This window comes from Ranitomeya variabilis, chromosome 2, assembly GCF_051348905.1.
Source record: "Ranitomeya variabilis isolate aRanVar5 chromosome 2, aRanVar5.hap1, whole genome shotgun sequence".
NCBI classification, from domain to species: domain Eukaryota; kingdom Metazoa; phylum Chordata; class Amphibia; order Anura; family Dendrobatidae; genus Ranitomeya; species Ranitomeya variabilis.
Genome location: NC_135233.1, coordinates 390,550,060 through 390,575,887, shown reverse-complemented (window position 1 = coordinate 390,575,887; position 25,828 = coordinate 390,550,060). Strand labels below are relative to the sequence as shown.

Here is a 25,828-nt window from a genome sequence, read left to right as displayed (position 1 = left end):
GCAGTGCTCTGGATTGCGGATCCTGAAGCCTTCAGTAAAGAGGTAAAGAGACTGCAACCCTGTGTCCTCGTTATTTACTGCGACCTACACCACGCACCACCACCTACACCTTTTATTGGCCGCCCCTTAGCAGGACCACGGACCGGGTCAGGCCACCGTGACATCCTCAGAACCGTGAGACCCGGATCCGAGTACCCCGCTGTCCTGCGTCTGGGGGCCGCTCCACATCATACTGGGAGGAGGGACTGTGGGCATTAGAGAGTATGGGGGCAATGTGGGGGGTATCATACTGGGAGGAGGGACTGTGGGCATTAGAGAGTATGGGGCAATGTGGGGGGCATCATACTGGAAGGAGGGACTGTGGGCATTAGAGAGTATGGGGGCAATGTGGGGGGCATCATACTGGGAGGAGGGACTGTGGGCATTAGAGAGTATGGGGCAATGTGGGGGGCATCATACTGGGAGGAGGGACTGTGGGCATTAGAGAGTATGGGGGCAATATGGGGGGCATCATACTGGGAGGAGGGACTGTGGGCATTAGAGAGTATGGGGGCAATGTGGGGGCATCATACTGAGTGTTGGGCCAATGTGGGGGCTTCATACTGTATGAGGAGGTCTGTGCACATCACACTGTGTTGTACAGCGGTATTGTACAATGTGGGAGCACTATTGGGCCTCACTAGGACAATATCTCTTTGTGGGCACATATATAAGACTGGGCGAGGTTGGCTACTTGCGCTATACTCGCCCTCTTTCCTAACAGGCAGGTGTGCTGTGGCTACACTATGGTGGCACTATTAGACAGCAGCCACGTCAGTACACTATTTTATATACCTGGATTTTCTGGAGACTGTACGGCAGTGTGATGTGGTCAGTGTGGGGCAGCTTTACTTGAGGCCTGTAGGACGCTATTATTATTGGATAATTATGTGATATATTGAATAAATGTGTTTAGGATAAAGGTGGAATTTGACTTTTTCTGATTGGACGGAGCCTGTCAGCAGGTCGATGGGATACGGCAAATCCAGGTATAAAGTCCATGTGATCTCCACCGCTTCCTGGGCTTTCATTTAACTGAATATTCCTGGTGACTGTTTTCCGTTAGTAAATCCTTTGGGATGGCTGTGATCCACACGACTGTGAGCGCGGCCTGACAATATGCCGCCATTGTGATTCACTGCATGTTCTGCACATCAACTTTTCTGGGAGGAAGCGAACGAGGAGCAGCCGGAGGATGATAACAGTTCTTCCAGGAATATTCCAGTTATAGTTTAGCTGCTGTGAAAATGACGGGTTCTGTTTTATATGAAATACGACGTAAAGGAAAAACCAGCAATTGTTTATATATTAGCACATTCTCACAAGTTCTGTCTGAATGCAAAAGAAGAACCACAAGTGACATAAAGCTTATAGGCTTATCATAGAAATATCCCTCATAATTAGCAGTCACTGACTACATACATTACTGATCCTATACTGATCCTGAGTTACATCCTGCATTATACCCCAGAGCTGCACTCACTATTCTGCTGGTGCAGTCACTGTGTACATACATTACATTACTGATCCTGGGTTACATCCTGTATTATACCCCAGAGCTGTACTCACTATTCTGCTGGTGCGGTCACTGTATACATACATTACATTACTGATCCTGAGTTACATCCTGTATTATACCCCGGAGCTGCACTCACTATTCTGCTGGTGCAGTCACTGTGTACATACATTACATTACTGATCCTGAGTTACATCCTGTATTTTACTCCACAGCTGTACTCACTATTCTGCTGGTGCAGTCACTGTGTTCATACATTACATTACTGATCCTAAGTTACATCCTGTATTACACTCCAGATCTGCACTCACTATTCTGCTGGTGCGGTCACTGTATACATACATTACATTACTGATCCTGAGTTACATCCTGTATTATACACCAGAGCTGCACTCACTATTCTGCTGGTGCAGTCACTGTGTACATACATTACATTACTGATCCTGAGTTATATCCTGTATTATACCCCAGAGCTGCACACACTATTCTGCTGGTGCAGTCACTGTGTTCATACATTACATTACTGATCCTAAGTTACATCCTGTATTACACTCCAGATCTGCACTCACTATTCTGCTGGAGCAGTCACTGTGTACATACATTACATTACTGATCCTGAGTTATATCCTGTATTATACCCCAGAGCTGCACTCACTATTCTGCTGGTGCAGTCACTGTGTACATACATTACATTACTGATCCTGAGTTACATCCTGTATTATATAACATTTTTTCAGCAGTGACACAATTCACCTCTGGAATAATATAATATAAATTATAGAGGGTGTGAACTTGGGTGAGAGAGTTAATAGGTGTGTTCATCCTGAGCTACCTGGTCCATTAATAAGCAAAGAGTAGACTGCCACCTACTGGCAGGGCTAGTAGAGACATGGATAATTGCTGCTGCCAGTCACAGGTGCTTGCAGTAGGCATCAGCACATTATGTTTCCACAGATTTTGCTTTCTACATTTTTGTATAATCTGATGGGGAATAGAGGAAAGCTCTCGGTTTGTCCTCCCATGATCTCCGGAGTGACAGGTCAATATTCTAAGTGTTCGCCGTTTGCAGTGCCATTAGTGATAAGTAGAATAAGAGCCTCCGGCTTCCACTCCCCGGACCTCGGCTCTCAGTTGTAAATGATTTCTGTTATGCAATGGCCATGAATTCCTGCGGTCCAGAATAATAGTGGTACAAGGCACACAGATGGATCTGCCGCATATGGAGGAGCCACTTTCTCCAGGGCTCTGAGCCAAGACTTAACTCCTTCAGGACAAGGCAATGCTTTAAAGCACAAATGTCAGATTCTGGACAGCAGAGTGGGTATATTTGACCCGCATTGCCGGATGGGTACCCCAAGTATATTTGACCTGCAGTGCCGGGTGTGTCCCCAGCCCAGCATCACACTTTCAACTATATCAGCATTCTAGATGCTGATAAAGTTGAAAGCAATGATGGAGGAGAGAGCGTCAGCTGACAGTCCTTCTCCCATAATTTCCCCTTTGCATCTGACATCTCAGCACAGTGGGAGCAATGACGTCATCACAATGCGCTCCCTGTACTGAGGTGTGCAGACACCATAAAGAAACAGGAGCAGAGGGGCAATGGACAGAGCACAGGTATTTATTTTTTTTTATTGTGGGGACTATTATACTGTATGAAGCACAATATGGGGCCATTATACTCTATGAAGCCCTATGTGGGGCCATTATACTGTATCCAGCACTATGTGGGGTAATTATACTCTATAAAAAAAACTATGTGGGCCCATTATACTCTATGAAGTACTATGTGGGCCCATTATACTGTATGGAGCACTACGTGGGGTCCTTATACTGTATGGAGCACTATGTGGGGCTCATTATACTGTATGGAGCACTATGTGGGGCCATTATACTCTATGAAGCACTATGTGGGGTCATTATACTGTATGAAGCACTATGTGGGGTCATTATACTCTATGAAACAGTATGTGGGGCCATTATACTGTATGGAGCGCTACGTGGGGTCATTATACTGTATGGAGCACTATGTGGGGCTCATTATACTGTATGGAGCACTATGTGGGGCCATTATACTGTATGAAGCACTATGTAGGGTCATTATACTCTAAGAAGCACTATGTAAGGCCATTATACTGTATGGAGCGCTATGTGGGGCTCATTATACTGTATGGAGCACTATGTGGGGCCATTATACACTATGAAGCACTATGTGGGGCCATTATACTGTATGAAGCACTATGTGGGGTCATTATACTCTATGAAGCACTATCTGGGGCTCATTATACTGTATGGAGCATTATGTGGGGCCATTATACTCTATGAAGCACTATGTGGGGTCGTTATACTATATGGAGCATAATGTGGGTGATTATATTGTATTGAGCACTAGTGATGAGTAGTGATGAGCGAATATACTCGTTTCTCGAGATTTCCCGAGCACACTCGGGTGTCCTCCGAGTATTTTTTAGTGCTCGGAGATTTAGTTTTCATCGCCTCAGCTGAATGATTTACAGCTATTAGCCAGGCTGAGTACATGTGGGGGTTGCCTGGTTGCTAGGGAATCCCCACATGTAATCAAGCAGGCTAGTAGCTGTAAATCATCCAGCTGCGGCGAAGAAAACTAAATCTCCAAGCACTAAAAATACTCGGGGGACACCCGAGCTTGCTAGGGAAATCTCGAGTAACGAGTATATTCACTCATCACTATGGAGCACTATGTGGGGCTCATTGTATTGTATGGAGCACTATGTGGGGCCATTATATAGCCCAAGTGTCTTCAGTGTTTTGTATCCAAGCGTCCTCAGTATTTAGGATCTGAGGGTCCTTAGTATTTTGGATTGGATGATCTTCAGTGTTTTGAATCTGAAGGTCCTCACTGTTTAAGATGTGAGAGTCCTCAGTGTTTAGGATCTGAGGGCCCTCAGTGTTTAAGATCTGAGAGTCCTTGGTTTTTAGGATCTAAGGGTCCTCAGCGTTTAGAATCTGAAAGTCCTCAGTGTTTAGGATCTGAAGGTCCTCAGCGTTTTGGATCTGAGGATCTTAGGTGTTTAGGATTGGAGAATCCTCAGTGTTTAGAATTTGAGGGTCCTCTGCATTTTTGATCTCAGGGTCCTCAGATTTTGGATCTGAGAGTCCTCTGTGTTTTGGATTTGAGCGCAGGCTCGGACTGGCCCACTGGAGAACCGGAGGATTCTCCAGTGGGCCCAGGCACTGACACTTGCTGGCATACTAGCCAACAGCTGCCTAGGGCCCCACTGCTCCAGAGGCCCCCAGCCAGTGGCTATGGGGCCCCTGAGTCAAGGGGGCCCTCCCTGTGCCAGCGTAGCAGCAGCTGGAGACAGGATCCTGTCCCCGCTGCTAAAGCAAAATGAATATTCACGCTTCCCCACACCCCTATGGGCGTGGAGAGGCATGAACACCATTTCTCTTTAATAGCAGGCAGCGTTAGCCGCAGGGTGCAGCTAACACTGCCCGCATGTAAAGCCCCACCACCGCACACACACACACACACACACACACACACATACAGCATCGAACACATACACTCACATGCAGGCACACAGACTCACACAGAGCAGCTCACCTCCAGGCGTCCTGCTTCCTGTCTGAGACAGCCCAGCCGGATGACGTCATCATCCAGCATGCTGTCTCAGACAGAAAGCTTCCAGCGAGGAAGAAGCTGCTGGGATGAGCTGCTGCTGCGGGGAGGTGAGCTGTGCTGTGTGCCTGCATGTGTGTTATGACCCCAATGGCGAGGGTCTCAGAGGAACGTGGAAGTCTGCAGAATACAAAAATCCAGCTCATAGGGCAGTGGTAACTGGGTTGACCATATATCTACTCCTAACGCCAACACTAGAAGTAGCCGGGGATCATTCCTACGTTGATTCTAGATGACACGCGCCAGCCGGAGAATCTAGCTACCCCTAGTAGAGGAAAACAAAGACCTTTCTTGCCTCCAGAGAAGGGGACCCCAAAGCTGGATAGAAGCCCCCCACAAATAATGACGGTGAGGTAAGAGGAAATGACAAACACAGAAATGAACCAGGTTTAGCACAGAGAGGCCCGCTTACTGATAGCAGAATAAAGAAAGGTAACTTATATGGTCAACAAAAACCCTATCAAAATCCACACTGGAAATTCAAGAACCCCCGAACCGTCTAACGGTCCGGGGGGAGAACACCAGCCCCCTAGAGCTTCCAGCAAAGGTCAGGATGTAGATTTGGAACAAGCTGGACAAAAATACAAAACCAAAACAAATAGCAAAAAGCAAAAGGCAGACTTAGCTGATATAACTGGAACCAGGATCAGTAGACAAGAGCACAGCAGACTAGCTCTGATAACTACGTTGCCAGGCATTGAACTGAAGGTCCAGGGAGCTTATATAGCAACACCCCTAACTAACGACCCAGGTGCGGATAAAAGGAATGACAGAAAAACCAGAGTCAAAAAACTAGTAACCACTAGAGGGAGCAAAAAGCAAATTCACAACAGTACCCCCCCCTTAGTGAGGGGTCACCGAACCCTCACCACGACCACCAGGGCGATCAGGATGAGCGGCATGAAAGGCACGAACTAAATCGGCCGCATGAACATCAGAGGCGACCACCCAGGAATTATCCTCCTGACCATAGCCCTTCCACTTGACCAGGTACTGAAGCCTCCGCCTGGAGAGGCGAGAATCCAAGATCTTCTCCACCACGTACTCCAACTCGCCCTCAACCAACACCGGAGCAGGAGGCTCAGCAGAAGGAACTACAGGCACAATGTACCGCCGCAACAAGGACCTATGAAATACATTGTGAATAGCAAACGACACAGGAAGATCCAGACGAAAAGATACAGGATTAAGGATTTCCAATATCTTGTAAGGCCCAATAAAACGAGGTTTAAATTTGGGAGAGGAGACCTTCATAGGAACAAAGCGGGAAGAAAGCCATACCAAATCCCCAACGCGTAGTCGGGGACCCACACCGCGGCGGCAGTTGGCAAAGCGCTGAGCCTTCTCCTGTGACAACTTCAAGTTGTCCACCACATGATTCCAGATCTGCTGCAACCTATCCACCACAGAATCCACCCCAGGACAGTCAGAAGGCTCCACATGACCCGAAGAAAAGCGAGGATGGAAACCAGAGTTGCAGAAAAAAGGCGAAACCAAGGTGGCGGAACTAGCCCGATTATTAAGGGCAAACTCAGCCAACGGCAAGAATGTCACCCAATCGTCCTGATCAGCAGAGACAAAACACCTCAAATAAGCCTCCAAAGTCTGATTGGTTCGCTCCGTCTGTCCATTAGTCTGAGGATGGAAAGCAGACGAAAACGACAAATCAATGCCCATCCTACTATAAAAGGATCGCCAGAACCTGGAAACGAACTGGGATCCTCTGTCTGACACAATATTCTCAGGGATGCCGTGCAAACGAACCACGTTCTGGAAAAACACAGGAACCAGATCGGAAGAGGAAGGCAGCTTAGGCAAAGGAACCAAATGGACCATCTTGGAGAAGCGATCACATATCACCCAGATAACGGACATGCCCTGAGATAGCGGAAGATCAGAAATGAAATCCATGGAGATATGTGTCCAAGGTCTCTTCGGGACAGGCAAGGGCAAGAGCAAACCGCTGGCACGAGAACAGCAAGGCTTAGCTCGAGCACAAGTCCCACAGGACTGCACAAATGACCGCACATCCTTTGACAAGGAAGGCCACCAAAAGGACCTGGCCACCAGATCTCTGGTGCCAAAAATGCCCGGGTGACCTGCCAACACCGAGGAATGAACCTCGGAAATGACTCTGCTGGTCCACTTATCCGGGACAAACAGTCTGTCAGGTGGACAAGACTCAGGCCTATCAGCCTGAAATCTCTGCAACACACGTCGCAGATCCGGAGAAATAGCTGACAAGATAACTCCATCTTTAAGAATACCAACAGGATCAGCGACTCCAGGAGCATCAGGCACAAAGCTCCTAGAAAGAGCATCGGCCTTCACATTCTTTGAACCTGGTAAATACGAGACAACAAAATCAAAGCGGGAGAAAAACAATGACCAGCGGGCCTGTCTCGGATTAAGGCGTTTAGCAGACTCGAGATACATCAGATTTTTGTGATCAGTCAAGACCACCACACGATGCTTAGCACCCTCGAGCCAATGACGCCACTCCTCAAATGCCCATTTCATGGCCAACAACTCCCGATTGCCCACATCATAATTTCGCTCGGCAGGCGAAAACTTCCTAGAGAAAAAGGCACAAGGTTTCATAACAGAGCAACCAGGGCCTCTCTGCGACAAAACGGCCCCTGCCCCAATCTCCGAAGCATCCACCTCAACCTGAAAGGGAAGTGAGACGTCAGGCTGGCACAAAACAGGCGCCGAAGTAAACCGGCGTTTCAACTCCTGGAAAGCCTCCACGGCAGCAGGAGCCCAGTTAGCTACATCGGAGCCCTTCTTGGTCATATCCGTCAAAGGTTTCACAATGCTAGAAAAATTAGCGATAAAACGACGGTAGAAGTTAGCGAAGCCCAAGAACTTCTGAAGACTCTTAACTGACGAGGGCTGAGTCCAATCAAGAATAGCTCGGACCTTGACTGGGTCCATCTCCACAGCAGAAGGGGAAAAAATGAACCCCAAAAAGGGAACCTTCTGTACACCAAAGAGACACTTTGAGCCCTTGACAAACAAAGAATTTTCACGCAAAATTTTAAAGACCAACCTGACCTGCTCCACATGCGAATCCCAATTATCAGAAAAAACCAAAATATCATCCAGATAAACAATCAAAAATTTATCCAGATACTTCCGGAAAATGTCATGCATAAAGGACTGAAAAACTGAAGGCGCATTGGAGAGCCCAAAAGGCATCACCAAGTACTCAAAATGACCTTCGGGCGTATTGAATGCGGTTTTCCATTCATCACCTTGCTTAATGCGCACAAGGTTGTACGCACCACGAAGGTCTATCTTGGTGAACCACTTGGCACCCTTAATCCGGGCAAACAAGTCAGACAACAGCGGTAAAGGATACTGAAATTTGACAGTGATCTTATTTAAAAGCCGATAATCAATACAAGGTCTCAAAGATCCGTCCTTTTTTGCCACAAAAAAGAATCCCGCACCAAGAGGGGAAGAAGACGGACGAATATGTCCTTTCTCCAGAGACTCCTTGATATATGAACGCATAGCGGTATGTTCAGGTACCGACAGATTAAACAGTCTTCCCTTAGGAAATTTACTGCCTGGGATCAAATCTATAGCACAGTCACAGTCCCTATGAGGAGGCAGTGCACTGGACTCAGACTCACTGAAGACATCCTGATAATCAGACAAATACTCCGGAACTTCCGAAGGCGTAGAAGAAGCAATAGACACAGGCAGGGAATCCCCATGAATACCACGACAGCCCCAACTTGAGACTGACATAGCCTTCCAGTCCAGGACTGGATTATGGGTCTGTAACCATGGCAGCCCAAAAACAACCAAATCATGCATTTTATGTAAAACCAGGAAACGTATCACCTCGCGGTGTTCAGGAGTCATGCACATGGTAACCTGTGTCCAATACTGCGGTTTATTTGCTGCCAATGGTGTAGCATCAATACCCCTAAGAGGAATAGGATTTTCTAATGGTTCAAGAGTAAAACCACAGCGCTTAGCAAATGAGAGATCCATGAGACTCAGGGCAGCACCTGAATCTACAAACGCCATGACAGGATAAGATGACAGTGAGCAAATCAAAGTTACAGACAGAATAAATTTAGGTTGCAAATTACCAACGGTGACAGGACTAACAACCTTAGCTATACGTTTAGAGCATGCTGAGATAACATGTGTAGAATCACCACAGTAGTAGCACAAGCCATTCCGGCGTCTATGAATTTTCCGCTCATTTCTAGTCAGGATTCTATCACATTGCATTAAATCAGGTGTCTGTTCAGACAACACCATGAGGGAATTTGCGGTTTTGCGCTCCCGCAACCGCCGGTCAATTTGAATAGCCAGTGCCATAGTATCATTCAGACCTGTGGGAATGGGAAAACCCACCATAACATTCTTAATGGCTTCAGAAAGGCCATTTCTAAAATTAGCGGCCAGTGCACACTCGTTCCAAAGTGTCAGCACGGACCATTTCCGAAATTTTTGGCAATACACTTCAGCCTCGTCCTGCCCCTGAGACATAGCCAGCAAGGCCTTTTCTGCCTGAATCTCAAGATTGGGTTCCTCATAAAGTAAACCGAGCGCCAGAAAAAACGCATCAAGATCAGCCAATGCCGGATCTCCTGGTGCCAGCGAAAAAGCCCAATCCTGAGGGTCGCCCCGTAAGAACGAAATAACAATTTTTACTTGCTGAGCAGAATCTCCAGATGAACAGGGTCTCAGGGACAAAAACAATTTACAATTATTCACGAAATTCCTAAACTTAAACCTGTCTCCGGAAAACAGTTCAGGAATCGGTATTTTAGGTTCTGACATAGGATTTCTGATAACATAGTCTTGTATGCCCTGCACACGAGTAGCCAGCTGGTCCACACTTGTAATCAAGGTCTGGACATTCATGTCTGCAGCAAGCATAGCCACTCTGAGGTAAAGGGGAAGAAGAAAAAAAAAAAAACTCAGAATCTTCTTTCTTATAATCCCTCTTCTGCAATGCATTAAACATTTAATACTGGCCTGGCAAACTGTTATGACCCCAATGGCGAGGGTCTCAGAGGAACGTGGAAGTCTGCAGAATACAAAAATCCAGCTCATAGGGCAGTGGTAACTGGGTTGACCATATATCTACTCCTAACGCCAACACTAGAAGTAGCCGGGGATCATTCCTACGTTGATTCTAGATGACACGCGCCAGCCGGAGAATCTAGCTACCCCTAGTAGAGGAAAACAAAGACCTTTCTTGCCTCCAGAGAAGGGGACCCCAAAGCTGGATAGAAGCCCCCCACAAATAATGACGGTGAGGTAAGAGGAAATGACAAACACAGAAATGAACCAGGTTTAGCACAGAGAGGCCCGCTTACTGATAGCAGAATAAAGAAAGGTAACTTATATGGTCAACAAAAACCCTATCAAAATCCACACTGGAAATTCAAGAACCCCCGAACCGTCTAACGGTCCGGGGGGAGAACACCAGCCCCCTAGAGCTTCCAGCAAAGGTCAGGATGTAGATTTGGAACAAGCTGGACAAAAATACAAAACCAAAACAAATAGCAAAAAGCAAAAGGCAGACTTAGCTGATATAACTGGAACCAGGATCAGTAGACAAGAGCACAGCAGACTAGCTCTGATAACTACGTTGCCAGGCATTGAACTGAAGGTCCAGGGAGCTTATATAGCAACACCCCTAACTAACGACCCAGGTGCGGATAAAAGGAATGACAGAAAAACCAGAGTCAAAAAACTAGTAACCACTAGAGGGAGCAAAAAGCAAATTCACAACACATGTGTGTGTGTGCCTGTGTGTGTGTGTGTGTGTGTGTGTGTGTGTGCCTGCGTGTGTGTGATGAGCTGCGGTGAGGTGTGTGTGTGGTGGTGAAGGACAATGATATTGGTGGGGGGAGACGATGGAGGTGATGGGCAATAATGGTGGTGGGGGGGAGACAATGATGGAGGTGATGGGCAATGATGGTGGTGGGGCGAGACAATGATGGAGGTGATGGGCAACGATGGAGGTGATAGGCAATGATGGTGGGGAGGCAATGATGGAGGCGATGGGCAATAATGGTGGTGGGGGAGGCAATGATGGAGGTGATAGGCAATGGAGGTGATAGGCAATGATGGTGGGGAGGCAATGATGGAGGTGATGGGCATTGATGAAGGTGATAGGCAATGATGGTAGGGAGGCAATGATGGAGGTGATGGGCAATGATGGTGGTGTGGCAGGCAATGATGGAGGTCATGGGCAATGATGGAGGTGATAGGCAATGGAGGTGATAGGCAATGATGGAGGTGATGGGCAATGATGGAGGTGTTGGGCAATGATGGAGGTGATGGGCAATGATGGAGGTGATGGGCAATGATGGAGGTGATAGGCAATAGAGGTTATAGGCAATGATGATGGGGAGGCAATGATGGAGATGATGGGCAATGATGGTGGTGGGGAGGCAATGATGGAGGTGATGGGCAATGATGGAGGTGATAGGCAATGATGGTGGGGAGGCAATGATGGAGGCAATGGGCAATGATGGTGGAGGGGGGAGGCAATGATGGTGGTGATTGGCAATGTTGGTGGTGGGAGGCAATGATGGTGGTGATAAAATGGGCAATGATGGTGATGGGGGGAGGCAATGATGGAGGTGATGGGCAATGATGGTGGTGGGGGAGGCAATGATGGAGGTGATGAAATGGACAATGATGGTGGGGGAGGAGGCAATGATGCAGGTGGTGGAATGGGCAGTGATGGAGGTGGTGGGAGAGAATGATAGGGGTGGAGGGGGAGAAGGCAATGATGGAGGTGGTGATGAGGACAATGATGGGGGTGGAGAGGGGCTGCATTAAACTTTATGAGGGGGCTACATTATATTCTGTGGGGGAACTGCATTATTCTCAGGGGACTACACTACATTATATTATGGGGGCTACATCATACTATATGAGGGGGCTACATTATACTCTATGGGGGGCTGCATTATATTCTGTGGTGGGGCTGCATTCTCTCAGGGGACTACATTATATTCTGTGGTGGGCTGCATTATACTATATGAGTGGGGGCTGCATTATACCCTATGAGGGTGCTACATTATATTCAATGGTGGGGACTGCGTTATACCTGAGGGGGTTGCATTATATTTTGTGGGGTGCTGCATTATATTCTATGAGAGGGGACTGCATTATATTTTATGAGGGGGCTACATTATATTCTGTGAAGGGGCTACCCCAACCCTTGCTACATAATTAAGACGTGAACTACCTTATATTATACCCTGATATTAGCGCTTTTTACCGCACAATTGGTGGTCTTGTATCTATTTCTATGTATCTACATAGTGGGCCCCTAGAATGAATTTCTCTGCTGGGCCCAAGGTGCTCCAGTCCGACGATGTTTGAGCGCCCTCTGTGTTTTGGATCTGAGTTGTCTTTGCTCTGTGTGTCAATTTTTACTGTCAGTTTCAGTGATTTTTCCTCTATGGATAATATCTGACAGCTTCTCCTGTACATTACAGGGTTATTCATGGACAACGCTTGGATGGTACACTGATGGTGTCCATGGGCTGTCAGTGATCTGCATATCCTTTTATATACTTTTCATCTTTGATGCCAGTATAAAAATTTACACTTGGTTGACAAAAATGTGAACAGTCCCATTGAATATAATGCGTACATGTTGCATCTGTAAAAGTCATGGACAGCACACACACATAAAACGTTTCTGTCTTTGTATCAGGTTTGACCACATGGCTATTTGTAATAATCACTTGTAATACCACTCCTGACCACATGATGCGCTACTATGTATTGTAGAAAAAACATTGAAAAACACTAATTACAATGCCTATGACATGAGCTGCTGAGAAAGCATTGAAAATAATTGCAATACCACTCCTGACCACATGGAGCAATGTTATGTGGTAGAACCATTGATATTCATTACTTGTAATGTCACTGCTGACCACATGGAGCGCTGTTGTGTGGCAAAAACATTGATATCCATTACTATAAAACCACTGGTGACCACTTGGAGCACTGTTCTGTGGCAGAAACATTAATATTGACCACTTGTAATATCACTCTAGACCAAGTGGAGCACTATTATGTGGCAGAAACATTGATATTCATTACTTGTAATACCACTCCTAACCACATGGAGCACTGTTATGTGGCAGAAACTTTGATGATCATTACTTGTAATATCACTCCAGATCACGTGGAGCGCTGTCATGTGGCAGAAACTTTGATATTCACTACTTGTAATACCACTGCTGACCACATGGAGCGCTGTTATGTGGTAGAACCATTGATATTCATTACTTGTACTACCACTCCTAACCACATGGAGCGCTGTTATGTAGTAGAACCATTGATATTCATTACTTATACTACCACTGGTGACCACATGGAGTGCTGTTACAGGGAGGCATCATCATGAAGAAGTAATGGCAGTATACTTCCCCCCTCCTGGTGGAAACATTCAGCATTTTCTTCCGCTCTCTCACTATGTACATTATATATTTCCATTGCACAGTCTGTCCTGCTTAAAGCACCGGACATCAGCGACCACCAGACCTCCGCTGTGGGTGACAGGGGGATCATTATCTGTCCTGCTCGCTGTTATCAGCTGTTATTCACCATCGCATTATTCTGCGGGGTGCTGCAGTACCGCTCTATGAATTACTGTGATTTTCTGATCATTTACTCCCAGCCCTGAATTATGGAGGAGACACATTGGGGCCGGACGTGGCTTCACTTCCTGCGCGTTCTGTGCGCAGCGGCTGACTGACCGAGATGCGGCTACATGACATGTCTAATATTCTCCTATAAATAAAACTGCAAGCGCAGCCGACTAAAAATAGCCGCGCACAAGATCCACGTCTTGTCCTGAAAGACCTTGGTGTAAAGGAGCGACTGCGATGTAACAACATTGTTACATTTGTGTCCGGGGAAGCGGAGGATGTGAGCAAGCGGAATACAAGAGCAGGGGTCTGTGACCGGGCGTGTATACCCAATGTATAATGTCCTCTCTACAAGGGACACTACCAACATTACCGACCCATGGACCTGATGCAATGCATTATACACAGAGCACTACAACTCTCAACATTACCGACCCATGGGCCTGATACAGTACACTATCCACAGAGTACTACAACCCCCAACATTACCGACCTCTGGACCTGATATAATACATGAAACACAGAACAATACAACCTCCAACATTACCGACCAATGGGCCTGATACAGTACACTATACACAGAGCACTACAACCCCCAACATTACTGAACCACGGATCTGACACAATACACTATACACAGACCACTACAGCCCTCAACATTACCAACCAATGGACCTGATACAGTATACTATACACAGAACATTACAACCCCCAACATTATCGACCCATGGACCTGATATAATACACTATACACAGAGCACTACAACCCCCAACATTATTGACCAATAGACCTGATATAATACACTATACACAGCACTACAACTCCCAACAATACCGACCAATGGACCTGATACAGTTACACTATACACAGACCACTATAACCCCCAACATTACCATCCAATTGACCTGATAATAATACACTTTACACAGAGCATTACAACCCCCAACATTACCAACCCATGGACCTGACACAATACACTATACATAGAATATTACAACCCTCAACATTACCCAACCCATGGACTTCATACAGTACACTATGCACAGAGTACTACAACTCTCAACATTACCGACCCATGGACCTGATACAATACACTATACACAGAGCACTACAACCCCCAACATTACCGACCCAAGGACCTGATACACTACACTATAAACAGAGCACTACAACCCCCAACATTACCGACCTATGGACCTGATACAATACACTATACACAGTGCACTACAACACCCAACATTACCGACCTATGAACCTAATACAATACACTATACACAGAGCACTACAGCCCTCAACATTATCGACCAATGGACTTGATACAATACACTATACTCAGAATACTACAACCCCCAACAATACCGACCAATGGACCTGATGCAGTACACTATACACAGAGCACTACAACCCCCAACAATACCGACCAATGGACCTGATACAATACACTATACACAGAGCACTGCAACCCCGAACAATACCGACCAATGGACCTGATACAATACACTATACACAGAGCACTGCAACCCCCAACAATATCGACCAATGGACCTGATACAATACACTATACACAGAGCACTGCAACCCCGAACAATATCGACCAATGGACCTGATACAATACACTATACACAGAGCACTGCAACCCCCAACAATACCGACCAATGGACCTGATACAATACACTATACACAGAGCACAACAACCCCCAACAATATCGACCAATGGACCTGAGACAATACACTATACACAGAGCACTGCAACCCCCAACAATACAGGCCAATGGACCTGATACAATACACTATACTCAGAGCACTGCAACCACCAACAATACTGATCAATGGACCTGATACAGTACACTATAAACAGAGCACTACAACCCCCAAAAATACAGACCGATGGACCTGATACAGTACACTATACACAGAGCACTGCAACTCCCAACAATACTGATCAATGGAGCTGATACAATACACTATACAGAGAGCACTACAACCCCCAACAATACAGACCAATAGACCTGATACAATACACTATACACAGAGCACTGCAACCACCAACAATACTGATCAATCGACCTGATACAATACACTATACACAGAGCACTACAACCCCCAACAATACAGACCAATGGACCTGATACAATACACTGTACACATGGCACTACAACCCCAAACAATACCAACCAATGGACCTGATACAATACACTATACACAGAGCACTACAACCCCCAACAACACAGACCAATGGACCTGATACAATACACTGTACACAGAGGACTACAACCCCCAACAATACCGACCAATGGACCTGATACAGTACACTATACACAGAGCACTACAACCCCCAACAATACCGACCAATGGACCTGATACAGTACACTATACACAGAGCACTACAACCCCCAACAACACAGAACAATGGACCTGATACAATACACTATACACAGAGCACTACAACCCCCAACAACACAGACCAATGGACCTGATACAATACACTATACACAGAGCACTACAACCCCCAACAACACAGACCAATGGACCTGATATAATACACTATACACAAAGCACTACAACCCCCAACATTACCGAACACTGAACATAAGTACAGTCTATTTTTTGGTCACTGCTGTCTCTTTTCAGGTGAAGACAGTGTGGCTCCCATCATCCTCATCATCATCGTCAGTAGTGCGCCATAATCCTCTATGAGAATCTGAGAATCTTCCCCAGATCTGCGGGGGACGTCCCCCACATCGCACCTCGCTGATTCGCTGCTGCTTACCAGGGCACAGAGCAGGTCCACGGCCTCCAGAATCAGCTCCTGGTGCCCGATGCGGGTGACGCCCAGCTCCTCCAGCTCCTGGTGGGTGATGTGCAGCAGTTGTTCCCCGTTGATCTTTTCCCTCTCAAAGTTTTTGATGTATTGCTGCAAACAATCGTCCAACCCTGCAAAGAGCAAAAGTGCAACATTAAAGATCAGGGATCACTCTCATCATCCATGTGTGAACACGAGCCACAGAGACACTACAACCATGACGGCTGCTCAATATAATGTGTCACAGCCAGCGATGGCGGACCACCAAAGACCCATGTGCGGACCTCCCAACTTTTGAAGAACAGAAAGAGGGATAAGTCATGCGTTTTGGCCAATTTTGGCTAAGCCACTGGCACTTTCATTTTTTTCTTTATAGGCTTCTTCTGAAAAGAAACGCTTGAAAAGAAAACGCTGTTGCAATTCTAAGCTCAGAATCAAAGCTTTTCTGTATTATTAAAAAAATCATTAAAAAGTCTGCCTCATATCTGCCCCAAAATCGCATCAAACAAGCGAGAAAACACATAAAAGAAATGCAGCAAATACGCAATAATCAGAGGAGAATGGTATTGCTTTGTGTGGTTCGGACCCCTGCAGAAAAAAAGCAACCGAAGAACGCAGCATTTATGTTACGTGTGAACACGGCCTCAGAATTACAATTTTATTACATTGTTTATGGGTTTAATAGAGAAATATCAATCACACCATTTTTTTAAAGGGAATTTTCCGATTTCCATAAATAATCTGATCGCTGTGTTGTGCGGGTCGTTACAATTACAGGGACACAAATATGTACATGTTTACTGCTGATTTGTGATGTTTATTATTTATTTTAAAAAAAACGCATCACATTAAAATGCCATTTTTTCATTATCAAATGTTTTTTATTATTATTTTTTAGTAATTTTATAGGATGAAAAAAATCTTTTATTCTCCCTCTAGAATAAAAATACATATATACACTGCACAATGTATCTCTGTCTCAGTATAATCTGCCTATAGAGTCAGAGTCTGCAGTACAGATCAAGTACACAAATTTCTTCCCGTTACATCATCAGAGCTTGTGCCTCAGTAGCTTACGCTCCTGCCTGTAATGTTGGGTTTGTGAGTGTAAGAATAGAGAAAATGACATTTTTGTATTTTCTGCTTGTCAAAGATCACGGCCAGGGAATCATGCTGAACAGCCTTTGCTTTAATCTTTTTGCCACGATCAGTCCTCTGCTGTCCCCTATCATGCGGACAATTGACCAACGATCAACGGACGAGGCTGCGACTGTTTCCACTTAGGCCGGATAGTGGAAACTAACAGTAAGCGTATGGTATATACTGTACACCTCCAATTCCCACATCTATATATATAATTGTCTAAGGGTCACTTCCGTCTTTCTGTCGGCAACTTCCGTCACGGATATTCATTCGCTGATTGGTCTTGCCAGCTGCCTGTCATGGCTGCCGCGACCAATCAGCGACGGGCACAGTCCGATTAGTCCCTCCCTACTCCCTTGCAGTCACTGCCCGGCGCCCGCTCCATACACCCCGCAGTCACGGCTCATACAGGGTTAATGAAATCACAGAGAAAAAAGCAGAGATGGTTACCTGCTGAAGCCTCCAAACAGATGCACCAGCAGGGCGCATCAGACCCGATTAATGATGGCAACAACACAGGTGCAAAAAATACCGATGAAACAACCACTTTCAATCCAGTATTGGTTGTTTGGCATTAGTGCACAGAGAATTAGTATAGTAGGCCTCTATTCACACAGCATGCATTTTGTAGCACTGGGCGGCCCGCCTGTATATGCGTTAGTAATAGGCTGTAGACCAGATGCTCTTCATTGCTTGTGAGAACAATGCCACATACAGACTATTATCGTTTATCCTTTTGTGCACTAATGCCAAACAACCAATACTGGATTGAAAGTGGTTGTTTCATCGGTATTTTTTGCACCTGGGTTTTTGCCATCATTAATCGGGTCCGATGCGCCCTGCTGGTGCATTTGTTTGGAGGCTTTAGCAGGTAACCATCTCTGCTTTTTTCTCTGTGATTTTTTGTCAATTTTCTGGAGGATTTGTAAGTCCCCTTTGTGTGTCTGTGAGCTTTCACACAGGGTTAATGCCAGCGGTAACGGACCGCGTTATGCCGCGGGTAACTCACTCCGTTACCGCCGCTATTAACCCTGTGTGACCACGTTTTTACTATTGAGGCTGCCTATGCAGCCTCAATGGTAAAAACATCTAATGTTAAAAATAATAATAAAAAAAATAACAAATCATTATATACTCACCTTCCGCCGCCTTTCCGACGCTCCGGTGACCGGTCCATGCAAGCGGCAGGTTCCGGTGCTAAGGTTGGTGTGCGACAAGAACCTGCCATGACGTCACGGTCATGTGACCGTGACATCATCACACCCTCGGACCGGAAGCTGCCGCCTGAACCGAACAGGCTACAAGAGGCCCCTCGGAAGGTGAGTATGTGTTTATTTTTTATTTTTTAACCTGTGACATACGTGGCTGGGCAATATACTACGTGGCTGGGCAATATACTACGTGGCTCTGTGCTATATACTACGTGGCTCTGTGCTGTATACTATGTCGCTGTGCAATATACTACGTGGCTCTGTGCTTTATACTATGTAACTGGCCAATATACTACGTGGCTCTGTGCTGTATACTACGTAACTGGGCAATATACTACGTAACTGAGCAATATACTACGTGGCTCTGTGCTGTATACTACGTAACTGGGCAATATACTACATCACTGGGCAATATACTACTTAACTGGGCAATATACTACGTGGCTGTGCAATATACTATGTAACTGGGAAATATACTACGTCACTGGGCAAGATACTACGTGGACATGCATATTCTAGAATACCCGATGCGTTAGAATCGGGCCACCATCTAGTATGGTATATGTGTATATACCCCTTATACAGTCACTGCAAACTCCACAATAACTGAAGACCTGTTCGCTGCCACCACCAGTCGTTTTTATACAGGCTGACTGGAAGCCTGGTTCTGGTAGCATATGGCTTCAGGGTGCGGTTTACAGAACAAAAGGAATAGAACTATTACATTTTATATTTAATTCAGATTAGGCAGTGTTTGTTAAATCTTTTGTATATTTTTACAAAGGGTACAAAACAATACAGCATATACAGTTACATAAAATAAACAGGATTATCAAAAGAAACTTACTACGCCGATCGGCTTAGCGAAGGAGAGTGCTATGATTGAAAACGTCCAGAGACAGGATTGTGCATACACTAATATGTATCTCTCTACATGAACACAGATCATAATTTGTCTCGACCTTTTATCAGCACATGAGTTACACCCACAACCCCCTCCAGCCTTGAAGACCTCACGTGGTTCGGGTTGTGGGATGTTCTCAGCCCATTAGGATTTTATGAAATTCCCAACATTAACAATATCTTCCCTCCTCACAATCGCAGAAGTTCAAGATCGCCGCCATATTTTTTTATCAGGATTTTACCGTTTCCATACCCAGAGACCAAACATGACATAGCTGTTGTCAGTGATCTGGCCACTATTAATTTTGGGCTTATAGGCAGGTGTCACAGTTATGAAAAAATATGCATATTCTTCCTCTACTAGTCCTGAAGTTGAAAATGTATGTCCCATCATGGATTCATACAAACTCCAATATTTATAACTTTCATCATAGCAGCTTCATTCTGGAGACAGCCCTCTGCCCCTCCTCTAATCCAACTTCATCACAAAAGGTATCCTGTCTTAATTATCTGTCCATACCAGGGAGTCTGGGCTTCAAAAGAAATTATAATTAGATTTGCCATTTCCCAGTTATATGGAATTCCCTACTTCCCTATGTCCATTGTGCAATTCTACATCAATCCTACTGGAAATCTGTGTGAGAGGAGGAGGGAGTGGGTGAATGCCCCCTCACTAGCGGCTTTAGGAATCTTAATACTTTATATGTCACTGCTTTTTATTTTTACTACTTTTATAAGAACAAAAAAAATCTTAGTGATGTCACCGATCTTTTTGTAGTGATATCACGACACTCACCATAGTGATATCTCCACCCTTGCTGCAATGAAGTCACTGCTTTTTGCATGGTGATGTTACCGCCCTCTCTGTACTGATGTCACAGCCCTCTCTAGAGATATCAGCATCCTCTCTGTAGTGATGTCACCGCCCTCTCTGTAGTGATGTCACCGCCCTCTCTAGAGATATCAGCATCCTCTCTGTAGTGATGTCACCGCCCTCTCTGTACTGATGTCACCGCCCTCTCTGTAGTGATGTCACCGCCCTCTCTAGAGATATCAGCATCCTCTCTGTAGTGATGTCACCGCCCTCTCTGTACTGATGTCACCGCCCTCTCTGTAGTGATGTCACCGCCCTCTCCGTAGTGATGTCACCGCCCTCTCTAGAGATATCAGCATCCTCTCTGTAGTGATGTCACCGCCCTCTCCGTAGTGATGTCACCGCCCTCTCTGTAGTGATGTCACCGCCCTCTCTAGAGATATCAGCATCCTCTCTGTAGTGATGTCACCGCCCTCTCTGTAGTGATGTCACCGCCCTCTCTGTAGTGATGTCACCGCCCTCTCTAGAGATATCAGCATCCTCTCTGTAGTGATGTCACCGCCCTCTCTGTACTGATGTCACCGCCCTCTCTGTAGTGATGTCACCGCCCTCTCTAGAGATATCAGCATCCTCTCTGTAGTGATGTCACCGCCCTCTCTGTACTGATGTCACCGCCCTCTCTGTAGTGATGTCACCGCCCTCTCCGTAGTGATGTCACCGCCCTCTCTAGAGATATCAGCATCCTCTCTGTAGTGATGTCACCGCCCTCTCCGTAGTGATGTCACCGCCCTCTCTGTAGTGATGTCACCGCCCTCTCCGTAGTGATGTCACAGCCCTCTCTGTACTGATGTCACCGCCCTCTCTGTAGTGATGTCACCGCCCTCTCCGTAGTGATGTCACCGCCCTCTCCGTAGTGATGTCACCGCCCTCTCTGTACTGATGTCACAGCCCTCTCTGTAGTGATGTCACCGCCCTCTCCGTAGTGATGTCACCGCCCTCTCCGTAGTGATGTCACCGCCCTCTCCGTAGTGATGTCACCGCCCTCTCTGTACTGATGTCACCGCCCTCTCTGTACTGATGTCACAGCCCTCTCTGTAGTGATGTCACCGCCCTCTCCGTAGTGATGTCACCGCCCTCTCCGTAGTGATGTCACCGCCCTCTCCGTAGTCATGTCACCGCCTTCTCTGTAGTGATGTCACCGCCCTCTCCGTAGTGATGTCACCGCCCTCTCCGTAGTGATGTCACCGCCCTCTCCGTAGTGATGTCACCGCCCTCTCTGTACTGATGTCACCGCCCTCTCTGTACTGATGTCACAGCCCTCTCCGTAGTGATGTCACCGCCCTCTCCATAGTGATGTCACCGCCCTCTCAGTAGTGATGTCACCGCCCTCTCTGTAGTGATGTCACCGCCCTCTCTAGTGATATCAGCACCCTCTCTGTAGTGATGTCACCGCCCTCTCTGTAGTGATGTCACCGCCCTCTCCGTAGTGATGTCACCACCCTCTCTGTAATGATGTCACCGCCCTCTTTGTAATGATGTCACCGCCCTGTCTATAGTGATGTCACCGCCCTCTCTGTAGTGATGTCACCGCCCTCTCTAGTGATATCAGCACCCTCTCTGTAGTGATGTCACCGCCCTCTCTGTAGTGATGTCACCGCCCTCTCCATAGTAATGCCACCGCCCTCTCTGTAATGATGTCACCGCCCTCTCTGTAATGATGTCACAGCCCTCTCTGTAATGATGTCACCGCCCTCTCCGTAGTGATGTCACCACCCTCTCTGTAGTGATGTCACCACCCTCTCCGTAGTGATGTCACCGCCCTCTCCGTAGTGATGTCACCGCCCTCTCCGTAGTGATGTCACCACCCTCTCCGTAGTGATGTCACCGCCCTCTCCGCAGTGATGTCACTGCCCTCTGTATTGATGTCACCGCCCTTTCCGTAGTGATGTCACCGCCCTCTCCATAGTGATGTCACCGCCCTCTCTGTAATGATGTCACCGCCCTTTCCGTAGTGATGTCACCACCCTCTCAGTAGTGAGGTCACCACCCTCTCTGTAGTGATGTCACCGCCCTCTCCGCAGTGATGTCACCGCCTTCTCTGTAGTGATGTCAACGCCCTCTCCGTAGTGATGTCACCGACCTCTCCGTAGTGATGTCACCGCCCTCTCCGTAGTGATGTCACCGCCTTCTCTGTAGTGATGTCACAGCTCTCTCCGTAGTGATGTCACCGCCCTCTCTGTAGTGATGTCACCGCCCTCTCCGCAGTGATGTCACCGCCCTCTCCGTAGTGATGTCACCCCCCTCTCTGTAGTGATGTCACCGCCCTCTCCGCAGTGATGTCACCGCCCTCTCTGTAGTGATGTCACCGCCCTCTCCGTAGTGATGTTACCGCCTTCTCTGTAGTGATGTCACCGCCCTCTCCGTAGTGATGTCACCGCTTTCTCTGTAGTGATGTCACAGCCCTCTGAGTAGTGATGTCACCGCCCTCTCCGTAGTGATGTCACCGCTTTCTCTGTAGTGATGTCACAGCCCTCTGAGTAGTGATGTCACCGCCCTCTCCGTAGTGATGTCACCGCCCACACTGTCTGTTCTGCTGTGGTGCGGTGGATGATGAGAGTGCTGGTTGCGTCACTGCGGACCACCATCATGTGTGGAGCGCTCAGCCGGCTGTAATGGCTTGTTCCTCTGAGCTCCCCGAGCACCGTTCTCAGCAAATTTGCCTAATGGCGCAGACAGGACGGCGAGTGACAACAGCAGGAAAAACTGATGGCGGCTGCAGATCACACACCACGAGGTGTACCGAGGAAGACTACGCTCAAGATGGTCAGCACCAACATATACCATAGCGCTGGAAACACCATGGACCACCGCAGAGAACACAGGGTGTAATAGTCTGCAGGATATATCATCACGTATCTGTCAGGAGGTGGAGGAGCGATGCTCTGCAGATCTGTAAAGAGGACAGGGTGTAATAATCTGCAGGATATATATCACCACGTATCTGTCAGCAGGAGAAATGCTCTGCAGATCTGTAAAGAGGACAGGGTGTAATAATCTGCAGGATATATCATCACGTATCTGTCAGGAGGTGGAGGAGCGATGCTCTGCAGATCTGTAAAGAGGACAGGGTGTAATAATCTGCAGGATATATCACTATGCATCTGTCAGCAGGTGGAGGAGCGATGTTCTGCAGATCTGTAGAGGGCAGGGTGTAATAGTCTGCAGTATATATCATCACGTATCTGTCAGGAGGTGGAGGAGCGATGCTCTGCAGATCTGTAAAGAGGACAGGGTGTAATAATCTGCAGGATATATCACTATGCATCTGTCAGCAGGTGGAGGAGCGATGTTCTGCAGATCTGTAGAGGGCAGGGTGTAATAGTCTGCAGTATATATCATCACGTATCTGTCAGGAGGTGGAGGAGCGATGCTCTGCAGATCTGTAAAGAGGACAGGGTGTAATAATCTGCAGGATATATCATCACGTATCTGTCAGGAGGAGAAGCGATGCTCTGCAGATCTGTAGAGAGGACAGGGTGTAATAATCTGCAGAATATATCACCACGTATCTGTCAGGAGGTGGAGGAGCGATGTTCTGCAGCTCTGTAGAGAAGGATCTGCGCAGTGCTAAACATAAGCCCAATTCCCTCCGGTCGTGTTCGGCTGCAGACTAAGGAAGCGCAGCGAGGAGCGGGGGGCACATACTTATTACTTACACCTGACAGTCATTGAGGAATTTACTCATTAAAAATAAATCTTACAATTAAATATAAACTTCAGCAAAACCTCCAACCACAGAGCTCCGTGCTGACAACCCTCCGGGCTGCCCTGTGTGGGAGGTTGTCAGCCCCGCCCCCTGCTGGTGACATCACTGATATGACGACACGAGGATTTTTCGGGGTCAGGCGCTGCCCCCCGTGTTCTGCTTTTCCAAGATGAACATGAAGGGAATTATAATTATTAGGTTCAGATTTAATGAAGATGATTCCGTGATTAATGAAAGTTCTTATCGTGTTTCCACTTCACGGTCGCTCCTCGTGAGACGCTGCCGAAGTCAGAATCGTGATCCGGATAATGTCAACAGGACACTTCAGCTCACTGCTGAGAGAAGAGGCGGCGGAGGGGGCTCCGAAAAATCCCCCCAAATATGAGAACAGCGGAGTGCACGCATCTGCTGCCGAGACGCTCACAGCGCGATAAGGCGCAGAACAGGGCGCTGGGCAAGAGTGTCAGCAAATAGTAAAAATATCACAGAGAAAAAAGCAGAGATGGTTACCTGCTGAAGCCTCCAAACAGCAAACAGTAACCATACCAAAAACCAGCAAAATGCAAAGTGAAGAAAGAAAAGAGAAAGGTAAATCCCATCAGTATCTGGAGACCACCCGTCACCTCCATCAGTATACACCAGATACTGATGATGGAGGTGACGGGCGGTCACCAGATACTGATGATGGAGGTGATGGGCTGTCACCAGATACTGATGATGGAGGTGACGGGCGGTCTCCAGATACTGATGATGGAGGTGATGGGCGGTCTCCAGATACTGATGATGGAGGTGATGGGCTGTCACCAGATACTGATGATGGAGGTGACGGGCGGTCACCAGATACTGATGATGGAGGTGATGGGCGGTCTCCAGATACTGATGATGGAGGTGATGGGCTGTCACCAGATACTGATGATGGAGGTGACGGGCGGTCACCAGATACTGATGATGGAGGTGACGGGTGGTCACCAGATACTGATGATGGAGGTGACGGGCGGTCACCAGATACTGATGATGGAGGTGATGGGCGGTCACTAGATACTGATGATGGAGGTGACGGGCGGTCACCAGATACTAATGATGGAGGTGAGGGGCGGTCACCAGATACTGATGATGGAGGTGACGGGCGGTCACCAGATACTGATGATGGAGGTGACAGGCGGTCACCAGATACTGATGATGGAGGTGACAGGTGGTCACCAGATACTGATGATGGAGGTGACGGACGGTCACCAGATACTGATGATGGAGGTGATGGGCGGTCACCAGATACTGATGATGGAGGTGACGGGCGGTCACTAGATACTCTGT

The 25,828-nt window shown here is 47.1% G+C and overlaps 1 protein-coding gene across 3 annotated transcripts in view; it reads right to left on the bottom strand.

Moving 5' to 3' along the window:
• The window catches only part of LOC143806264 (connector enhancer of kinase suppressor of ras 2-like), a 585,904-nt gene that overhangs the window by 294,175 nt on the left and 265,901 nt on the right, over positions 1-25,828 (bottom strand). For all 3 annotated transcript variants that reach the window (XM_077286470.1, XM_077286471.1, XM_077286469.1), the window contains one exon: positions 16,648-16,811. In XM_077286470.1, coding sequence (XP_077142585.1) covers positions 16,648-16,811 — 164 coding nt within the window. The remainder of the gene's footprint in view (positions 1-16,647; positions 16,812-25,828) is intronic.